Below are 23,559 nucleotides of genomic sequence, written 5' to 3'. Positions count from 1 at the left end.
AAGGGGGCCACAAAGAGACAGAGAAATACAGGCAGGCAGGGGGCCAGGGAGAGAGACAGACAGAAAGAAAGACAGGGGGCCAGGTAGAGAGACAGACAGAAAGAAAGACAAACAGACAGGGGGCCAGAAAGACAGACAGAAAGAAAGACAGACAGACAGCCTGCAGCCAAGAAGAGAGAGAGAGAGAAAAAGAAAATAAAGACAGACAGCGGCCAAGGAGAGAGAAAGAAAAAAAAAAACCAAGACTGACAGACAGCAGCCAAGGAGAAAGAAAGAATGACAGACGGGGGCCAGAGAGACAGACAGAAAGAAAGACAGCAGCCAAGGAGAGAGAGAAAAAGAAAGAATGACAGACAGACAGGGGACCAGAGACACAGACAGAGAGAAAGACAGACAGCCAGCAACCAAGGCGAGAGAGAGAAAAATCCCCAAAACAGACAGACAAGACAGACAGCGGCCAAGGAGAGAAAGAAAGAAAGAATGACAGACAGACAGGGGCCAGAGAGACAGACAGAAAGAAAGACAGACAGCTGCCAAGGTAAGTTTTCAGTAAATTTTTTTAACTGTTAAGTCTGGACATCTATTCTAGCATCCGTTAATCTAACGGGCTTAAACACTAGTCCCAAATAATCTTCAAATCTTCATGTATTCTACACCAGATCCTATATGGAAGCTCAGTAGCCCCTCTCATCCAATTATTCTCTAATGTTTGGTTGACATCAAAAAGAATCCTTAACAGAGTCCAAATAAACTTGCCATCCACAAAACACCTCCACTACAAACGAGTTTTCCACTCTATGCTGGCCTATCTGGATGTAAAAATCTGGAATGACCTGCCAGAAGCTATCAGGAAAGAGACAAACTACACTACCTTTTTGACAACAAACTATCTCAGTTTCTGTATAGCATCCCTTACATCTAAGTCGCTCCTCTTATCTCTCCATGTCCTCTTCCCTTTCTTCTTTCCCCTTCCTCTTTGATCTGTCGCCTTGAGCCTGTATAGGTATGTGCCACTCACAAATGGAAGATTAGATTAGATTAGGGCTATCCTGAAAACGAGTTAACCACTGCACTAATGGACAAAAACAGACTGAGAGGGAAGCGGAGCTGCCTAGTGCAGGAATATTCACACAGGACCACGTGAAGCTCATTAGGACTCGACACTGGATTCGAAGCAGTGGGTGCTGGAGTGTCCCCATTTACCCCCACCATTCAGCAGACTCCGCTACTTCCTCAATTGCTCTGAAAAGTTGACTCTTATAATAGGTAAAACCTCACTGACATGTTCAGGGATATTACACCTCTTTCCCCTGCAGTTATGCCTCCCTCTTGTAGGAACGCCATTCTGAAACAGGGCGAGATCGGCACACTGATTTCTCCGCCCCTGTGTAAGAATTATGAATTATTCCTCATTCCCTCTTGCCACTAGCCATTCTAAAGCAAGGGGAAATGTTAGCACCTTGTGACAGAATACTGAATCATTCCCCTTATCTGTCACATATTAACCCTTATCTTATCTAAGCTGTCCTTATTTGGAAAGGACATCAGCTGACAGGTATTGCATTGCATACGTGCAAAGACTCAGGTTCTGTCCACGTGTTAATCAGGTCCTTGCCTAAGTGTTGAGTTGGAGGGTGATCACGAGATAAAGCACGAGGCAAAGGGCAGGTGATCACATGTAAAAACATGTACCTGTGTTTCCACCAATGTAAAAGCATGTACCTTTGTATCCACCAATCAATAGATGTGTAAACGAGGGAGTTACTATGATGTCATGTGCATAGAAACATAATAAAAGGGACTCGGAGCTAGCCATTGGCAGTGCCTCCATCCCGACTCTTAGACTGTGTGTATGTGTTTACTGTATCCATTCCTACACTCTCTGCACAGCTAAGCTTCCTCCTGGCTCCTTGGGATGACCACACACTATTACCCCAAGGTCTCTGTTCAGTGTGACAATAGGTTAGTGGGTCTGGCCCTCACCTTCCGACTGCTTCCAGCTCTGAGAAGAGAGAAAGCCTAGGGCACACCCTGTCTCTTGGGTCATCAATATTCCCAGAAAATGTTCAGAAATCTGAACATCACCTGTAGCAATGCAGACTCCAAAATTAAAGTGCCTTAGGGGCATTGCAGAAAGGAGACTTGCTCTCTGCTCAGGCTGTACAAGGGTGTGAGACACAGTTTTAAAAGAAGTGGCACAGATCCTTCATCCTCTGAGGGGAGCTGAGAAGCCAGAAACAGCCATTGAAGTCATTATCTGGTATCTCTGCCCCTATTACTTCCTGCCTTATATCTGTGGATGATGCAGGTAACTTAATCCAGATTGTGGCAAAAGAGCCTGGGGCCAAGTGCATCCTGGAGTGTGTCTCTTATGCTTATGAGAGGCATGCCAGCTCTCCAGGAAAGCAAAACAACCAAATACTGTGCCAGAACCAGAAGCAGCGGTCAGATGGAGGACTCATGATCCAGGCTAGTTGTAGCTTTTGAATTTAAATCCCTGCTGCCTTTTCCAAGTGAAATCAGGACTAAGCCCAGAATCTATCCTGTGCTCCCCCCTCCCCAAATCTCCTTCATACACCTCACCTGCTGCTATCATTGGGGGTTAGTTGAGACCCAGGGCTACCACCAGCAGAAATACGTATTTCTGGGGGTAAACTGACATGGCTCAGAACAGTGGACAAGTGTAGGTTGGATTCAAAGAGGGGGATTGGGTTTCCTTGGTTAAAATGATACATGGGGCTTCCATTTTTTTCAACTGATGAACAATCCAAGATGGTGGATGTATAGCAGTGGCAGCCCGGCTGCGCTCTTCAAAAATATATTATGTTATGCTTCCTAGAGAAGTTACCAACATGCCCAATACTAAGAGGCCCTTATTTCTTCACTGACGCAACAAACACTTCAGTGTTTCTTTGAGCCATGGAACACCACTGACCCTTGGACTTCCCAGTGGTGGCAGACCTCCACGTCGGCTCTAAGCGAGGGAGCACTCAAGCCTTTGGAATTGGAGACATCCTTCTCATCGCCTACGATCTCTGCACCACTCTGTCCAGTGGAGGGAGCCAAAGCCTCAGCAAAATCTCCTGTTAACACTCTGGATATCCTTCTGGATATCCATAAGGAGAATGGAAGAGAAGGTGGGGAAAACTGTTTCAGATATTCAAGCATTGGTAACTAAAGTAGACTCCTTTACCTCAAGCATTGAAAAAGTTAAATAGGACTATTCCCTTGAAAAATTCCATTACTACTATAATTAGAGACCAAACCACTCTTTCACGCAAGATAGAAATGATTGAAAATTACAATCGTCGTCTCAATTTGAGAGTACTGAATTGTCCTAAACTTTTTTCTATGTCGCCGATTGATGTTTTCAAAAAATTTCTTTACCAACACCAAAAAGAAATAGTGGCTCAGAAGAATTACCTGTTTCTGAAAATTTACCAGCTGATATTGACTTTCTTTTTTAAAAAAAAAAAATCTTTAATCATTTTCAAATATTACAACAAGTGTATAATAGTCAATCAGAAACATTTTAACTAATCACTTGACAAACTTACTTATACGCCTTAAAATATATAAATATAAAAGAATCCCTTCCCACCCACCCATATATTAATAATAAACAATTATCAATTATTATCTTTCCCACTCCCACCCCCCTTATATCTTATCTAATACTAAGGTGTTTAAGATGTCTGATCATTAGAATAAATAATCAATGGCCCCCAAATCTTTTTAAACTTATGATAATTTCTTTGTTGCATGGCAAGCACCCTCTCCATTTTATAAATATGACATACTGAATTCCACCAAAAAGTATAATTAAGTTTAGTATAATCTTTCCAATTTCCAGTAATCTGCTGAATGGCAACCCCTGTCAATATTAATAAAAGTTTATTATTATTTGCAGAAATTGGGCTTTTGAATCTCATAGATGTACCATATGAACATAGTATCATATGAAAGGGCAACATGATTTTCTAACAATGAATTAATTTGGGACCAAATTAACTTCCAAAAGGCGTTTATATAGGGACAGAAAAATATTAAATGGTCTAATGTCCCAGCTTCTAAACCACAATGCCAGCATCTATTGGACCTAGAGCTATCCAACTTCTGTAAACGAACTGGGGTCCAAAAAGCTCTATACAGCAAAAAAACCTAAGTCTGTCTCATAGATGCTGCCCTTGTAGTTTTTATTTTGATATTGACTTTCAAAATGTAACAGCAGTTTTGGAAAATTATTTTACCGATGTAAAGGATAGAGCTACATTAATTGTAAATTTTATATTTGAGAAAGATCTCAATTCAATTATGAGGTTATTCTTTAAGAAAATAGGTATACCTTTCTGTGGCTATATCATTATGTTACAAAACCAACACAAGAAAGGCATAAGCTATTTTTAGCAATGTGAGAAGATACAAAGAAGTTGGGGGCGACTTTTACTTTAGCGTATCCTTGTAAGTGCATAATTAAGTATATGGGTTTAAAATATGTTTTTTATGCACCTGATCATCTAAGATCCTTTTTGGACCTTAAGGGGTTAATTAGAGGTGAAGAGTCTAGCTCTAAAAATTAAATTCTGGGGGGTACACATATCAAGTCTTTTTCTTTTTTCTTATATTTTGTAATTTTACTTTGATTATCTCCCTGTAATTCAGATCGTTCCTCTAAATTGAGGTCTAGGAAGGAGTTATATCCATTAAGAATTTGTTTTACTTAACAAGATACTGTAAAGATTGAAATTACTGCATAGAATAAATATTAATTTTTTTTTCCTTTTGTTCATAAACATCCAGGGTGGGGTGGGGGTGGGTGGGAATATTTTATGATTTCTTTCACTTATGAATAATTGTTGGGTATAAGGGAGGGGGGATAATTGACGCAAGTTAGAATTTGATAATATATTAAGTGATGTTAAAGTATAAAATGTATGTATTTTATGTTACACTTATTGTGAGTTTAAAAATGAATAAAGATTAAAAAATAATAATAATAATTTGTTTTACTTCTGATAGGAATGTGGATATTTCTTGGTTTTTGGGTTTTTTTACATGATGGACTATGACTCTGTATTGCTTTAACAAGTTGTATTACTTGTGAATAATATGATAATGAATTTTAAAAAAAATGATACATTGGGCAAATGTAGGGTTACCATATGGCTCCAGAAAAAGGTGGACGGATTGAGACATCCAGGTTTTACTTCCACTGAAAGCAATGGAAGTAAAACCTGGATGTCTCAATCCGTCCTCCTTTTTCTGGAGCCATATGGCTCCAGAAATGTTATTTGAATATCAAGCCCAGTGCTCTAACCACTAGTCTGCACCTGTATTCTACTCAGAGGGGTGAGATTTGGTCCTGTAATTTGGGGATCTGTTATAGTCAGCTGATTAGTGTTGGCAGCACTGATTAGTGTTGACAGATGGTGACATAAAGAGTTCTTCCCACATCTCTCAAGTTACAATTGTGTATTTAGCAAATAGAAAGTCACTCGGGTACCATTTCTCAGTTTAGGTATTCCTATTAACTTAGTGCTCTCTATTTGTCAACTTTTGTTCATATAATTGTAACATTTTAATAATTTGCCATTTTAACATATTTGTTTCTGCATTATATTTGTATAGACCTCTGACACAGGCATATCTCGCTGAAACACGGCCCATGTCGGATCCCACAATATAACTCTTTTGATTGTCTCCCTTTCTGAGGGCCCTTAGTGTTGGGGTGTGGGTTTTGTATTTGGCTTGCTTGATACACTTGGATTCTTCTAAATTTTTACCATCGCACTTTACCTATTAACAGCTAAACTTGAAAGCTCGCTTGAACCCATTTTCTCCCAGCTAAAGTTGGGGAGCTATTGACTTTAATGGAATGGATTTGTTGACGTAAAAGGGCCAAAATTTTAAGTAGAGTCTTCTCAGTCTCCAAAGTTAAATAAATGCAGATACTGAGTGTCAGTGCCTAGATATATTGGTGATATTTACATGGCTGTCCAGAGAGTGGACTGGAGAAAATTAGGACAAAAATTCATCTGAATATCACTGCTAACTGAGTTTCACCTGTGCTCTACCTAGGTAATAAATACCCCAGCAATGTCCAGATAGTGTTGGCAATTTTTCGTGGACAGCAGTTATCCAGATATTCCCCTCTGAATGTTGACCCTTTGAACATGAATTCAGACAGGTAAAGTTTCCTTTGTAACATAACATAGTAGATTACGGCAGATAAAGACCCGAATAGTCCATCCAGTCTGCCCAACCTGATTCAATTTAAATTTTTTAATTTGTTTTCTTAGCTATTTCTGGGTAAGAATCCAAAGCTCTACCCGGTACTGCGCTTGGGTTCCTACTGCCGAAATCTCCGTTAAAACCTCCTCCAGCCCATCTAAACCCTCCTAGCCATTGAAGCCCTCTCCAGCCCATCCTCCCCCAAACGGCTATATACAGACACAGACCGTGCAAGTCTGCCCAGTACTGGCCTTAGTTCAATATTTAATATTATTTTCTGCACACGGTATCTCAGCCCTGAGGGTACAAAACTACGCAAAAGACTTTCCACTTACTCGTAGTGCTCAAAACAGCATCCACAGGGGCTGTTGCATTGGGTCCCAAGGCCCCTTAAAGGCTTCCACAGGTTGGGACGGTGAACAAGAATTGCCCTGCACCCCCTGCATTGAGACTGCTCCCCTGACACTGCAGAGACTGCACACTGCCTCAAAGGACCAAAAAGAGCCTCTGCACCCTCTGTAGTGAGACTGCTCTCCTGACACTGTGCTGAGGGAAGAGACTGCTCATTGCCTCACTTTACCATTAACAGCCGCTGTTGCCTGACACTGCGGTGATGGGAAAGACTGCCCACTGCTCTAGTAAGAATCCCTGCAATGTGACTGCCCACCTAATACTCTAGCAACAGGAGAGACTCTCCAGTGCCTCACTGACTGTACCTATAAGAGTCTCTGAACTAACTGCTGTGAGACTTAGAGAATGACGCGGTGACAAAATTAATCACCGTCCCCCGTCCCCGTCCCCGTGGATAACTGCAGGAAACCATCTTCATGTCATTCTTTAAGGAGAGAGGGAAGAATCAGAGTATGAATGGCCATAACCACTGACCCACAAGCTTTGCTTTGAAGAATGCTGGGGTAGAAGGACTGAGGTTGAAATAGACACTAAAAAATGATATGGAATTATTTCCCGCGGTTATCCGCGGGGACGGGAACGGTGATGAATTTTGTCACCGTGTAATTGAGACTGCTCCCCTGTAACTGGATGCAAATGTTCTCTTTCTATGGCAGAAACTAATCTGAATATGCAATACCACTGTGCTGCTATACACAACCTTCCCCTCCCTGGTAGTGCACAGTTCCTTCCTCGCACTTCTAAAACACAACCTGCCCCTGGTGACACACATGATCTGAGACAAAAATGGACTCTGCAGAAGGATTGTGTGCCCCTGTAACACATCCCACCATAACACAGCAGGGACTTTGCAAAAGGACTGAGTGTCACTATATCACAGCCTGTCATGAGACAGCAGGAACTGTGCGGAAGGACTGAGAGTCAGGAGAGAGCAGGGACCATGCAGGAGGACAGAGTGCCCCGGTACCACATCCCACCATGAGAGAACAGGGACCGTGCAGAAGGACCGAGTGCCCCTGTATCACATCTCACTATGACACAGCAGGGACCGTGCAGAAGGACCGAGTGCCCCTGTACCACATCCCACCATGAGAGAACAGGGGCTGTGCAGGAGGACCGAGTGCATCTGTACCACATCCCACCATGACACAGCAGGGACCGTGCAGGAGAACTGAGTGCCTCTGTACCACATCTTTCATGCAAGCAAGTACTGTGCTTTGTAACATCCACACTATCAGCCCCAGTGCCCAGAGCAGTCTTTGAAGGTAGTCTGAGTTCTCTAAAAGCATGTGCTGCATGCAGATGTCTCTAAAAGCTACAGGTCAGCCTGACCCCCTTCCTTCCCGTGCCCATTAGAGCCCCTCCTCTGGCATTAATCCACTGGAGCCAGCAGGGGAGCAGGCCTCAGCTACAATACATTTGGCTCATTTAAAATATGATGCTCCAGAACTACCTTTGCTGAGTTCCAAGCTCCCCTCCCCCTGAAATACTGGCATTTCTCCTCTGCAAGTTCAGGCAGAAGGACCGAGTACTGCCAGCTAGGGTCTGTCTATGTCCTGCTACTGTTCCCGTAATCTGGTACCTGGTCCTTCTCCAGTGCCATGGCTGCAACTCTCAGCTCCCTGGGCCGCTCTCTGCCCTTCCGACGTCTGTAGGGATCCCAGGAGCCTTAGCTCCTTTCCTGAAAGTCACACCTCTCACTTCCCTGGGCTGTACCTGGAGCCTGGACCTGCTTCCCCACCCCCACAATCACTTCAGGGCCACACCTAGACAGAACCTGTTCAGCAAGGTGTGAGCCATTATTAAAGCGACTACCTCATACAACAGCCACAACTGACAGCTTGCACCTGGGCAAGTTACTGAACTTTGGTTCTACCATTAACTGTGTGAGCCTGGCAGAAGTGACGTTAACTCAGTGTTCCTGAGCTCTAATCCCTGATTCTCTACAACTGTATGTGTGACCTTGGAGGGGGGGGGGGGAGTCTCGTTATCTCCTTGTGTCTGAGCTCTAATCCCCAGCTCCGTCTCTGACTGTATGTGAGCCTCAGGGAAGTGTCACTTTAGCTCCCTGAGCTTCAGCTCTAATCCCCTGCTCTGTCACTGACTCTCTCTCCCTGGGGTGAGTCACTTTATGTCCCTGTACCTCAGCTCTGTGCCTGGGTTCTAATCCCCTGCTCTCTCTTACTCTGTGTTTGAGAAGGAGTAAGTGATATTATGTTTAACAATACATTTTTTGGCTAAGATAAAACTCCTCTTTTGTTGTATTTATATTGTCCTTTGTGGCTTTATTATATGTGAGTGTGTGAGCATCAGTATGTGTATGTTTATATTTGGTCATTATACAGTACTATTGTTATGTTAACAAAATTGTAAGTTATTTGTTAAACTATACCTGCCTTGGGTGGATCCTCTTCATACAGATAGTTAATCAATGCCAATGTATCATTCATTCATTCATTCTCTGTAGGTTACAGAGGAGGAGCAGGCCCAGCAGCTCATGGGCCCAGGAAACCCTCCCAGATCAAGCAGTGAGACTCAGAGAGGCAGGTACACAAACACAGACACCTAAGAACGTACGAGCTGTCATACTGGGACAGACTGAAAGTACAGCGGTTAGAACCACAGTCTCAGCACCCTGAGGTTGTGGGCTCAAATCCCACACTGTTCCTTGTGTCCCTGGGCAAGTCATTTAATCCCCCATTATCCCAGGTACCTTAGATAGAATGTGAACCCACCAGGACAGACAGGGGAAAATGCTTGAGTACCTGAATACAAACCGCTTAGGCTATAAGTGGTATATAAATACTAAAATAAATAAATAAATCTTGTTTCCAACTGTGGCCAATGCAGGTCATAAGTACCTGGAAAGATCCCAGAAGAATAAAACAGATTTTGTGCCGGGAACAAAAAATAAGGTAGAGTCTCTATGGGTCAAAATTCCAGGAACAAATGGCCTGGAAACGAAGATCGGCATCTACTACCGATCCCCAGGACAGTCCGAAGAAATTGATGGAGAAATGACGGATGAGATTAAACTCAACTGTAAGGGAGGCAACGCAGTTATCATGGGTGACTTCAATTATCCGGGGATAGACTGGAACCTAGGCACTTCCAGCTGCAGTAGGGAGACCAAGTTCATAGATGCTATAGGCAATTGCTTCCTGGAACAACTTGTCAAGGACAATCCAAGAGGAAATGTAATTCTGGACTTTAATTCTTAATAGAATGCGAGGACCGACGCAAGGTGTAGGAGTAGAAGGGACGCTGGGAAACAGTGATCACAATATGATCCGCTTTAACCTGGACACAGGCACTGAACTTCCGAAAAGGGAATTACGAAGGGATGAGACTCATGGTGGGGAAGAAGAGGATAAGCACTGTAAAAACGCTAGAGCAAGCATGGTCCCTTTTTAAGGACACAGTCACCGAGATGCAAAATCTATATATACCGCGTATCAACAAGGGATCCAATAGAAAAAAGAACAAGGAACTGCCGTGGCTCACTGTAGCGGTGAAGGAAGCAATCAGAGACAATAAGACTTTGTTTAAGGAATGGAAAAGGTCAAAAATGGACAAAAATTGGAAAAGCACAAATAACATCAAAGCAGGTGCCATAAGGCAGTAAGAGAGGCTAAAAGAGAGTATGACGAAAAAATAGCAAGGAGGCAAAAAACTTCAAGCCGTTCTTTTGATATATTCTTGTGAAGGAAGCGTTGGGGCCATTGAATGACCATGGAATAAAGGGAGTGCTAAAGGAGGACAAAGGCATTGCCGACAAACTGAACACATTTTTTGCGTCTGTATTTACCAAAGAGGACATACACAACATACCGGAAGCTGACAGGTTATACGCAGGAAATGAAGACGGGAAACTGACAGGGTTGACGGTCAGTCTAGAAGAGGTATGCCGGCAGATTGATAGGCTTAAAAAAGATAAATACCCTGGACCGGATGGCATCCATCTGAGGGTAATCAAGGAATTGAAAGGGGCTATAGCTGAACTGCTTCAACTTATTAGCCAATCTGTTGATCAAATAAGGAAGATTCCAGAAGACTGGAAAGTGGCGAATATTACGCCAAACTTCAAGAAAGGTTCAAAGGGAGATCCAGGAAACTACAGACTGGTGAGTCTGACCTCGGTACCGGAAAAGATGGTAGAGGCGCTTATAAAGGACCGCATCATTGATCACCTTGACTGGCACGATCTGATGAGGACCAGCCAGCAAAAGAAGATCTTGCTTGATGAACTTGCTGCACTTCTTCGAGGGAGTAAACAGGCAGATAGACAAGGGTGACCCAGTCAATATTGTATATCTGGATTTTCAGAAGGCGTTCGACAAAGTTCCGCCTTTACAACTACTTTGAAAAATTGTGAGCCATGGAATCGAGGGTGAAATACTCACATGGATTAAAAACTGGTTGGTGGATAGGAAACTGAGAGTGGGGTTAAATAGACAATACTTGGATTGGAAAAGTGTGACGAGTGGAGTGCCGCAGGGTTCGGTGCTTGGACCCATGCTCTTCAACATATTTATAAACGACCTGGAAATTGATATGACGAGTGAGGTGATTAAATTTTCAGACGATATGAAGTTATTTAGAGTAGTGAAGACGCAGGAGGATTGTGAAGACTTGCAACATGATATAAATATGCTCAAGAAATGGGCTGCGACGTGGTAAATGAGGTTTAATGTGGCAAAGTGTAAGGTGATGCATGTCGGTAACAAAAATCTTATACACAAAGTCAGGATATCCGGTGCAGTACTCAGAGAAATCCCCAGGAAAGAGACTTGGGAGTACTGGTCGATAAATCAATGAAACCATCCGCACAATGTGCGGCGGCGGCAAAACGTGCGAACAGAATGCTGGGAATGATCAAGATCGGAGAAGGTTATCATGCCGCTGTACCAGGCCATGGTAATCCCTCACTTGGAATACTGCGTCCAGCACTGGTCGCCGTGCATGAAGAAGAACACGGTACTACTCGAAAGGGTCCAGAGAAGAGCGACTAAAATGGTTAAGGGGCTGGAGGAGTTGCCGTACAGTAAGAGATTAGAGAAACTGGGCCTCCTCTCCCTTGAAAAGAGGAGACTGAGAGGGGACATGATCAAAACATTCAAGATAATGAAGGGAATAGACTTAGTAGATAAAGATAGGTTGTTCACCCTCTCCAAGGTAGAGAGAACGAGAGGGCACTCTCTGCTGAGACAGAGAGGGAAAACTGCTTGAATACCTGAATAAATGCATGTAAACCATTCTGAGCTCCAGTGGGAGAACGGTATAGAAAATTGAATAAATAAAAAATAAAATAAAATAAATAAAGTTAAAAGGGGATAGATTCCATACAAACGTAAGGAAGTTCTTCTTCACCCAGAGAGTGGTAAAAAATAGGGGAAAACACCCTCCAGGATTCAAGACAAAATTAGACAAGTTCCTGCTGAACCAGAACGAGACTTGGGGGTAATCGTCAGTGAGGACATGAAGTCTGCCAATCAAGTGGATCAGGCTTCGTCCAAGGCAAGACAAATCATGGGCTGCATACGAAGGGGTTTCGTCAGTCGTAAGGCGGAAGTCATTATGCCATTGTATAGATCCATGGTGAGGCCCCACCTGGAATACTGTGTGCAATTCTGGAGGCCGCATTATCGCAAGGATGTGCTGAGACTGGAGTCGGTGCAAAGAATGGCCACCCGGATGGTCTCGGGACTCAAGGATCTACCATACGAAAAACGGCTTGACAAATTACAGCTATACTCGCTCGAGGAGCGCAGAGAGAGGGGGGACATGATCGAGACGTTCAAGTATCTTACGGGCCGCATCAAGGCGGAGGAAGATATCTTCTTTTTCAAGGGTCCCACGACAACAAGAGGGCATCCGTTGAAAATCAGGGGCGGGAAACTACGAGGTGACACCAGGAAATTCTTTTTCACTGAAAGAGTGGTTGATCGCTGGAATAGTCTTCCACTACAGGTGATTGAGGCCAGCAGCGTGCCTGATTTTAAGGCCAAATGGGATCAGCACATGGGATCTATTCACAGGGCAAAGGTAGGGGAGGGACATTAGGGTGGGCAGACTAGATGGGCCGTGGCCCTTATCTGCCGTCTATTTCTATGTTTCTATGTTTCTATGCAGGTAAGGCTAGTCTCAGGGCACTGGCCTTTGACCTAAGGGCCGCTGCGTGAGCGGACTGCTGGGCACGATGGACCACTGGTCTGACCCAGCAGCGTCAATTCTTATATTCTTATGTATTTTCCCAAGTCGATCTTCATAATATTGCCTGTCTGTCATAATTTCGATCAGCTTTCTCTTGCATGTTTAATATGCAGCACTGCGTGCATCTGGTAGCTGTATAGAAATGGAAAGTAGTAGTAATGACATATTTACTTTAGTTTTAGGAAATTATCCAAACCTGCAAAGCTAACTGCTTTTACTACATTCTCTAGCAATGAATTTGACAGTTTAATTACATGTTGAATGAAGAAATATTTTTTCCAGTTTGTTTAAAATCTCCTACTTAGTACCTTCATTGCATGCCCCCTAGTCCTAGTATTTTTGGAAAGAGTAAACGTTTATAGTTTATTATTAATATTCCGCCTTCAAAAAAGGAGCTCCACCTCCCCCTGCAGTCCACTAGGAAGATCAACTGTTTTTTACACCTAAGCAGCCTATAATAGGAGCCCTTGCCCCGATCCAACCAGGCATGTGAGCTCCTCCCCCTATATCCCGTTTAAGAGATCAATCTACCTGCTTTAAATATCAGCAGCAGTAGAAAAACAACTGCTTTTACATACAAGCAGCAGCGAGACCTACCGCAACCACCAAGAGCCCACAGACCCGATCCTGCCAGGAGTGTGAACTCCTCCCCCTGCAGTCCATTGGAGAGATCAATCTGCCTGCTTTTAAATATCAGCAGCAGTGGAGATCAACTGCTTTTACACCTAAGCAGCAACGAGACCAGCCACAACCACCGAGAGCACACAGACCCGATCCTACCAAGAGTGTGAACTCTTCCCCCCATGCAATCTGCTAAGAAGATCGACTGTCGGCTCCGGGCGGCTTTCCCGCAGAGGAGAGAATCCTGCATTCACCGTGGGCCTCATCTGGGGCAGCCTCCTTGGAGCGGCTGGGGCACGGGCAGTGTGTCTGGGAGGAAATGCATGGATGGGAGAACATCGCAGGGGAGGAGACATAGGCATCCTGGGACTGTCTGCCAAGTCTCTTCCCTGAAGAAGCCCTTTCTGGAAACGTCAATCGCTCCTCCTAAACTTACTTGCTCCACTTCATCACTGACGCTGAAACCATGGATTGAAGACAAAGTTTTATTTTATTTTTCTTTCCAGCTTATGATTTATCTTTAATCTTATCTATTGTTTTGCCTTTTGTCTTTGTTTTGTTCTATTTCTATCATTTAAATTTCTCCAGAATTCTACTGTTCAACAGCTCCCCCTTCTGCTTCTATTCCTTTCTCTCCTCTCTTCTACCTTCCAAAGTATATAGATCAATGCTGTCTTGTTAAAATGTTTATTTTATTTTTATTTTTCCTCTAACTCTACTTTTCACTTCTCTATTACCCTCCAGGTACTTTAGTTAGATTGTGAGCCTTCGGGACAGTAAGGGAATTTTTCAAGTACCTTTCTTATTTCTAATCTTAATGTATATTTTCTGTAAACCGCTTAGAACCTAACGGATGTAGCGGTATATAAGAAATAAATTACATTACATTACATTAATATTCCGCCATCAAACAAGGTGGATTACAACCATCCATACATAACTGAAACTAGTAACAGCAACCAAAACAAAAAAAGACATGTCAAAATATCAGAATTACGAGTTCATCCAAAATGCATCAATTGAAATATTTCATTTTACAAAATAGATGGCGCTTTAACAGTTTATTTTAAACAACACAGATCTTTTTTTTTTTTGCCTGTTGTATATTGGGAGTTTATTCCATGCTACAGTTCCCGCACATGGGAAAGTACTAGTCCTCATAGTTTCCAAATAACCAAATCACAATGTGCAGCAGAACACAATGGTCGCGAGGGAACACAGGATGTCATGCAATCCTGTAAATATTTTGGCGATAACTGATGTACACTCTACATTCCATAGTCAGCCAATACATTTGTTATAAAGTATGAAGTAACATGTTCATACTTTCCAATCCCAAACAGGGTACAAATAATAGAATTCTGAATAACTTGTAATACATGTCGAGACATTCAAGTATCTCACGGGCCGCCTCGAGGTGGAAGAAGACATCTTCTTCTTCAAGGGTCCCGCGGCAACAAGGGGGCATTCGTGGAAAATCAGGGGTGGGAAACTGCACAGTGACACGAGGAAGTTCTTCTTCATTGAAAGGGTGGTTGATCGCTGGAATAGTCTTCCACTTCAGATTATTGAGGCCAGCAGTGTGTCAGATTTTAAGGCCAGATGGGATAGACATGTGGGATCTATCCACAAAGATAGATAGGGAGGGTCACTGGAGTGGGCAGACTTGATGGGCCGTGGCCCTTATCTGCCGTCTATTTCTATGTTTCTATGTTTATTACCTGTTCTACTCCACTCAGTATTTTATAGACCTCTATCACACCTCCACATATACACAGAGACATAAGGCTGCAAACATAGAAAGTGGACAAACTCACATACTGTCCATTCTCATTATTTGCATGTTTGCAACATGTGGATTTGCCTCTCCACAGTTGCATCGATTGCAACCAAGGGGTCCTTTTACTAAGGCACGTTAGCTGTTTTAGCGCACCTTAGTAAAAAGATCACCAAATTCATTATTCGTGTTGCTCTGTTCATGTATTCGCAAACTAATGCTTTTTTTTTTTTTTTTTTTTTAAAAAGCATTTTTGCTTTCACCTTGCGGTCAGGGTTTGCTTCCAGATATGGCCCCCAAGCATCTGGAGAGTGAATTACAGGTACTTCATGCAGAAACCTAATCCTATTTTCCCATAGGATCCACTGTTCACTATCTGTGGTTTTGAGGCACAATGTGAATTGCTGGAACCTAACCTCTGTTTTCCCCACAGACTCCACATTTCGTTATTTGTGATTTTGCAATTCGTGAAAATGTTCACAAACCATTATCCGTTCTACTTTTGAATGCTCTGTTTTCTGCTTGTTCTGCTCTGGGTTGTTTGTTCCTTTGCAATTGTTAATAAAGATAGTTGAAAAAAAAAAAAAGAATCACGAATAACAAGAACGGACAGTACATGCATGAATATGCCACTCACATTCCTGACAGGAAAAGAGCAGATTTCAGAGAACTGGGGTACCTATGTCGGAGAAGACTAACCCCCTCTTTTACAAAGTTGCACTAAGATTTTTAGTGTATGCTAAATATTAGTGCACACTAAACATGGGGACACCAGGAAGTACTTCTTCTCGGAAAGAGTGGTGGATCACTGGAATGGGCTTTCAGTGCAGGTGGTCGAGGCCACCAGCGTGCTCGACTTTAAGAATAAATGGGACATCTACATGGGATCCCTACGAAGGTCGGGTTAAAGGAACTGGGTCATTTGCACTCAGACTTAATGGGGTGGGTCGGTAGAGTGGGCAGACTTGATGGGCTATAGCCCTTTTCTGCAGTCATCTTTCTATGTTTCTATGTTTCTAAACGCTAATGCGTGCATGTTATCCTATGGACGCATTAGCGGTTAACACACACATTGATTTAGCGCACGCTAAATCCACGCTAAAATGCTTAGCGCGCCTTTGTAAAAGAGGGCCTAAGAGGTGGTGATATATCAGAGGAACTTCCTTTTTCTTCCCTCACCCCCAGAAGAGCAGAAGCTACCTCCCCCTCAGGCCCCTAGAATAAGGAGCGCATCTCCATAACACTTTAGAAGACACGGGGAAGAAAGAACTGGCAGCAGTCATGAAAACGAAAAACAAAAACAGGCAAGATTCACTGATAAAGCATACGAAACCGGTGAAGCCTTCATATGTTTATTTTAATTAAGTGTATTGTATAGTCTTGAAATATTGTTTATTTGTTTTAATTATTTTGTGTCTGTTTCCTTGTAAGCTGCAAAGAACTGATATAGATTGTGTGGGCTAGAAAATAAATAAAATATTTCTGTATAAGAACTTATCCTCCCTCCTACTCGGATCCATCACAATCCTTCTATTTCTCTGTCGTAATATGGTTTTTCTCCATATTTTCTGCTGGCCTAGCATGAGGAATAATAAATAACAAGGGAGAGAGATGACCTTATGGGAGGAATAGTGAGCAGTGGGGAGAGATATGGCCCAGCAGGAGGAATGATGACTGACAAAGGAAAGATATGTCTTTGCATGAGGAATAATGACCAATGGAAAGAAATATGACCCTACTGGAGGGATAATGACCAACTGGGGAGAGAGATGATCCAACAAGAGGAATAAGGCCCAACAGAGGAAAATTAGGGCCTTAAAGGAGGAATAATGAGTGACAAGGGAGAGATATGATCCAGCATGAGGAATAGTGACTTAACAGGTCAGAGATACAACCCTACTAGAAGAATAGTGATGGCCTAGTAGTTAGAGCAGCGGCCTCAGCACCCTGAGGTTGTGAGTTCAATTCCCACTGCAGCTTCTTGTAACTCCGGGCAAGTCACTTAACACTTCATTCCTCCATGTTCAAAAATAAGTACCTGTCTAAAATATATAAACTACTTTGATTGTAACCACATAAAAAAGAACTATATCCTCCTTTACTGGAGGAATAATAACTGACAGTGGAGAGATGTGACCCAGAACGACGGCCACGGCATTGAACTTCCGAAAAGGGAATTACAAAGGGATGAGACTCATGGTGGGGAAGAAGATTAAAAAGAGGATAAGCACTGTAAAAACAATAGAGCGAGCATGGTCCCTTTTTAAGGACACAGTCACCAAGGTGCAAAATCTATATATACCACATATCAACAAGGGATCCAAGAAGAAAACGAACAAGGAACCGGCGTGGCTCACTGTAGCAGTGAAGGAAGCGATCAGAGACAAGACTTCGTTTAAGGAATGGAAAAGGTCAGAAACGGACAAAAACTGGAAAAAGCACAAATAACATCAAAGCAGATGCCATAAGGTGCTAAGAGGGACCAAAAGAGACTATGAAGAAAAAATAGCGAAGGAAGCAAAAAACCTCAAGCCGTTCTTTGGATATATTAAGGGGAAACGACCCACAAAGGAAGTGATGTGGCCATTGGATGACCATGGAATAAAGTGAGTACTAAAGGAGGACAAAGCCATAGCCAACAAACTGAACACATTTTTTTGTATCTGTATTTACCGAAGAGGATATACACAACATACTGGAAGCCCACAGGCTATACACAGGAAACGAAGACAGGAAACTGACAGGGTTGACAGTCAGTCTAAAAGAGGTATGCAGGCAGATTGATAGGCTTAAAAATGATAAATCCCCCCGAATAGCATCCAAGGGTAATCAAGGAAATGAAAGGGGCTATAGCTGAACTGCTCCAACTAATAACCAATCTGTCGATCAAATCGGGAAGGATTCTGGAAGACTGGAAAGTGGCGAATGTTGCGCCGATCTTCAAGAAAAGTTCAAGGGGAGATCCGGGAAACTACAGACTGGTAAGTCTGACCTTGATATTGGGAAAGATGGTAGAGGCGCTGATAAAGGACTGCATCATTGATCACCTTGACGGGCGCAATCTGATGAGGACCAACCAGCATGGCTTCCGCAAAGGAAGATCTTACTTGACGAACTTGCTGCATTTCTTCGAGGGAGTAAACAGTTAGATAGACAAGGATGACCCGGTTGACACTGTATATCTGGATTTTCAGAAGGCGTTCAACAAGGTTCCGCCTGAACGACTACTTTGAAAAACTGCGAGCCATGGAATCGAGGATGAAATACTCAAGTAGGTTAAAAACTGGTTGGCGGACAGAAAACAGAGAGTGGGGGTAAATGGACAATACTCGGACTGGAAAAGTGTCATGAATGGAGTGCCACAGGGTTCAGTGCTTGGACCCGTGCTCTTCAACATATTTAGAAAAGACCTGGAAATTGGTAAGACGAGCGAAGTGATTAAATTTGCAGACGATACGAAGCTATTCAGAGTAGTGAAGACATAGAAGGATTGCGAAGACCTGCAACGTGACATAAACACGCTTGAGAAATGGGCCACGAAATGGCAAATGAGGTTTAACATGGATGGTTTAAAGTGTAAGGTGATGCATGTTAGTAACAAAAATCTTATACATGAATACAGGATGTCCAGTGCGGTACTAGGTGAGACCCCCCCAGGAAAGAGACTTGTGAGTACTGGTCGACAAGTCAATGAAGCCGTCCGGGAAGAATAATAACTTAGCAGGAGTAATAATGACTGACAGAGGAGAGACCTGAACCTATTGGAGGAATAATGACCAACAGGGATAGATATAATCTTATTGGAGGAACAATGACTGAGAGAGGAGAGATATGGCCCAGCATGAAGAACAATGACTGACAGCAGAGGGATATGGCCTGACAGGAGGAATAATGTTCAACAGGAAAGTTAGAGTCCAGATGAAAGGTCTCAGACCTGTCAACAATCAATAGGTAGGAACCAAGTTATTTTCCAAAGGTAAAAGTATTAAATTTATCAAAACCAGTTGTGTTTTATATGATAATCTAGGAACTTTTTCTATATTTTTATGAGTTGGAGTTCTAGTCTGTACCTTCTTTTTATAGCCAGAAAAAGGTTGCTAAAGGCAACAGGCCCAGGTCCTCTTTCTCTATCTGCCTGCTGCTCCTTCCAGGTCTAATTCAGAACAGCAGGTGAGATTTATAGCGGGTTACAACTTTCCAATGAAATATCAAATCAACAAAGGCTTCTCTGCTATTGCTTTTTTGATTACTGCACTGAACCCAGGACACCAGCTTGAGCAATCGCTCTTCACTTTGATTCAAGGATAAGAGGCAGCCATTTTATTTTATGTTCCAGTCTATTGAGAAGCAAGACATAAGCTTATCACTCATTTCTCAGAACACAATGTCCAAAAATGTTCTTCCAATTAAGCTGAGTGGTGGCTTACCTCACCCACTCATGGACCTCCTATCAATTAGAAGAATAATTTGAATTTTTCTTTTAATTCTCATGATAAGGTTAATACCAGGGATGCTGAATGAAATAGGTTCTAGAAGAAGGAGACTCTATGCCTGTCCTTGTTTTGTTGAACTGGAATCCCATAGAAACATTGCGGGATTTGTAGTTCACATTTCTTTCATCATTTTTTCCAAAGCCACACACTCATAGTGGCAAAAGCGTACTGAAAGCGATTACGTAAAACTCATAGAGAGTCTACCCAAAATTTTGTTTCTTTTGACCCTAACCAGATGGGAGACAATGTGGAGACAATGTTGCAATTCAGGAATAAGGTGCAAGAACGGCAGGATCCAACCACCTAAAGCTGTCCTCTGGCATTAATTGGAAGATTGCCCTCAATAGATCCTTGTAACACCACCTGAGAAAACCATCACCCCAAGGGGAAGGTAGAAAGCAGCAGCTTTGTGTCTCTGCCTGTTTCTGTAAGGCTGAATCAGGGGATTCTTTCTATGTCTGTGGTGACAGAATTCCCCCGACAGTGAAAACTCAAACTCTTCCTTCTCCCTCCTTATAAAACATTCAGAGAGAGGAGGGGGTGGAAATGGGGGTATTAGCAGGGGTTGCAGAGCAGAATCTCATTGTCACAGGGCCCCTTCTCCCCTAAAAGAGGGAAAAGGACTCCTCCTAGTCCAGTTCAGCATCTGACCTTACCTATCTTGGGAAGGGGCCTTTCATAACTGTATTTGCTTACAAAGCCCACAGTGTTTCTTTGGAGAAGGGTTATTTTGCTTTTGTCTACCTTCCCGTTGTTAGCCTCTCTCTCACCTTGGAAGCATTAGGAAGGAGATATCCCCAGCCTGCTTTCACCACTGACCCCTTGTTTAAGGCCATAGCCTCCTATGTCTCAACTAAAATTATTTCCCCTCCTCTTCCCCCCCCCCCCCTCATCCTAGCTGGAACAAGAGACAAAGCATCCCATCTTTTACTGATATCACATATCTAGAAGGCAGGTCTATATCTTCCAATCTCCACCTCTGGAGAAGAGTTGGATTGAGACTGGTCATGGGATTCAGATGAGGACCCTCATTACTTCTCAGAGGAGTTGTCATATGGGGTCCCTTCTGATCCATCCCTACCTCAGGAGAGAAAGAAATCTCCAACTGAATCTCTCTCTTTTACCAGTTTTGTCAAGGAGATGGTTTTGGCCATCCCATTTAAGTTGGAAGTGGAGGAGGACCCTAGATGTTGTCTGTATTGAACTATGAGTTTCCTTCCAAGGAAGGAGTCACTGTACCATTGCACCATATTCCTTCCTGGGTGTTGACTTAGGAAAAGACGACTACCTGAAGAACCTTTGTGGAGGAATGCCTTGCAAACAGTGTGTGATTAAGAACAACACAACAGCAGAAGCAGGAGAAACCAGACAACTTAGAATGGAGTCCTTACAGATTTTGCATGTATTCGAATCTGTGATCAGTGCATAAGATTTGTTTACTCTCTCTATACAGCTAATGGTATACACAGATTGCATGACCCCTGACACAAGTTTTTGATTGCCAAAACATGGTCCTATGTTGGGTCTTCATTGTGCCGTCCTGTTTGAGACCTCAATAAATTTGGAATTTTGCCCTTCACTGGCTTTTTTGTTGTTGTTGTAAGACCATTGTCCTTCCTTCACTTCTTTGGAGTTCCATTTTAACCAGTCAATTGTTCTGCCAACATTTTTTTCCAAAGCCACACACTCATAGTGGCAAAAGCATATTGAAAGCGATTACGTAAAACTCATAGAGAGTCTACCCAAAATTTTGTTTCTTTTGACCCTAACCAAATGGGGGTAGCCATCAGTAAATGCATAATTTCTAATTGGCTATCAGATAAGGCCCAAGCTGACTCTAGAGTAGGGGTCCCCAAGTCCCCGTATCCATTCGGGTTTTCAGGATTTCCCCAATGAATATGCATGAGATCTATGTGCATGCACTGCTTTCAATGCATATTCATTGGGGAAATCCTGAAAACCCGACAGGATTCGGCCCTCAAGGAGGGACTTTGGGGACCCCTGCTCTAGAGGGTCACATCAAGGCTCATAATGTCAGAGCCATGGATGTCAGTAGCCCATTTGAGATCAGCCTCCATAGAGGAGATATGCAAAGCTGCAATGTGGACATTTGTCCACACATTCACATTCCACTACTGCCTTGAGCAGAATTCCCAAACTGATAGCCAATTCGGCCAGGTAGTTCTGTAGAATTTGTTTGGCGTCCAGAAGTTCTTTCTCCAGATTTGTTACTGATTCTGTGTGTGATCCTGAGGAAGTCACTTTTTCTTTCCAGTTCTGTGGTTTGGTGGAGTCTCAGTTTCATGCTACTCCAGTAGTCTCAAACTCGTGGCCCGCCAGATCCTATTTTGAGGCCCTCGGTATGTTTATCATAATCACAAAAGTAACAAAAGTAAAATAAAACAGTTTCTTGATCATATGTCTCTTTAGAGCTAAAAGGAAAGATTTATAAACTATAAAGAGTTTTACCTCATGCAAAATTGTAATTTCTTTAATAAGACATTCACTATTTTTTCTGAGGACCTCCAAGTACCTACAAATCCAAAATGTGGCCCTGCAAAGGGTTTGAGTTTGAGACCACTGTGCTACTCTGTATCTTTCAATGTGCCCTGGTCATCCTTATATCCTCAGCTCTTGCCTCACATTATCAGAGGGCTGGGTAGGGGGATAGGGGAGAGAAAGTAAGTAGGCAGCAACAATGGAGACTCTGCCACCACTTTGCTGACCAGTAGATCTGTGTTGGAAACTGGAAACTCAGCAGAGACCTGGGTACAGTTTATTGGGATAGGGGCCAGGGTTGAAGCCATTGCTCTGCTATTTATAGCACTAGGACAAACTGGCATCCCTTGCACCCAGTTACAGTTACAGGGGTTAGCATTTTTCTCATCTCAAGTACCTCTGCTTGCACTCAGCATTACACACTGAAACTGTCTCTGCAGCAGTTAACAGACAGGGACTAATGTGCTGGGGGGTAGAATAGACTGGATGGGAGAGCAAGAAAGGACAGGCATGTATGTGAGTGGGGATAGGAGAGATGGTCAGTATGTGAGTTTTTGAAAATAGGAAGGAAAGCATGAGTGTGCAGGGTGCTTTCTTGTGTATGAGACAGAAAGCAAAGCAGCACCATTTGAAGAGGGACCAGTGTGGTCTTGGATGTATTGCCAGCTTCCAGACATTCCCAACCCAGTCCTCGGGGCACACCTAATCCCATCGGGTTTTCAGAATATCCACAATGAATATGCGTGAGATAGATTAGCATGCAATTGAAACATAGCATGCAAATCTAACTCATAAATATTTATTGTGGATAACCTTAAAACCCAATGGGACCAGGTGTACCCTGAGGACTGTGTTGGGAATAACTGACATTAGTCAATAAAAGTAATTGAATCTCAGAAAGACTCCACTTTTCTAAGCTAGCACATTAGTATAGGGCAGGATGTATGGCTGTGTTTGGTATGAATGTGTCTGCAAAGTATGTGGAGGAATGCTGTATGTGAAAATGAGGCCTATGAATCAACCAGCATGTCTAGACGAGTATAAGTGCATGCAGGTACATGTTAGTTAATTAATATAAGAGCAACTTGCTTAAAGACTGAGTGTGAGAGCTCATAAGCTTTCCTGCTCTCATCCCTCCCCAATCTGCTAATGTGAGCAGACAGGAAGTGACATTGCAGACCCACAGGAAGTTCAGGTGAGCCACAAAATGGCCACCCTGTTGTATGTCCTGGACCTGTACTTCTTTCCAGCAAAACAAAAAACAACAGTGCTTTTAAGCATATTTTGAAGTACATATTGGTCCCTTGGGGTCCA

The 23,559-nt window shown here is 42.9% G+C and overlaps 1 protein-coding gene across 2 annotated transcripts in view; it reads right to left on the bottom strand.

Moving 5' to 3' along the window:
* The window catches only part of LOC117367711 (transient receptor potential cation channel subfamily M member 4-like), a 54,701-nt gene extending 46,422 nt beyond the window's left edge, over window positions 1–8,279 (bottom strand). For both annotated transcript variants that reach the window (XR_004540827.1, XM_033960536.1), the window contains exon 1: window positions 8,225–8,279. Coding sequence is in view for 1 of the 2 variants with exons in the window: in XM_033960536.1 (XP_033816427.1) it covers window positions 8,225–8,245 (21 nt within the window). In the remaining variant the exon portion in view is untranslated. The remainder of the gene's footprint in view (window positions 1–8,224) is intronic.
* Window positions 8,280–23,559: the final 15,280 nt, after the last annotated feature.

The sequence above is a fragment of the Geotrypetes seraphini genome, chromosome 10 (assembly GCF_902459505.1).
Source record: "Geotrypetes seraphini chromosome 10, aGeoSer1.1, whole genome shotgun sequence".
NCBI lineage: Eukaryota > Metazoa > Chordata > Amphibia > Gymnophiona > Dermophiidae > Geotrypetes > Geotrypetes seraphini.
This window is presented reverse-complemented; position numbering and strand designations above follow the sequence as displayed.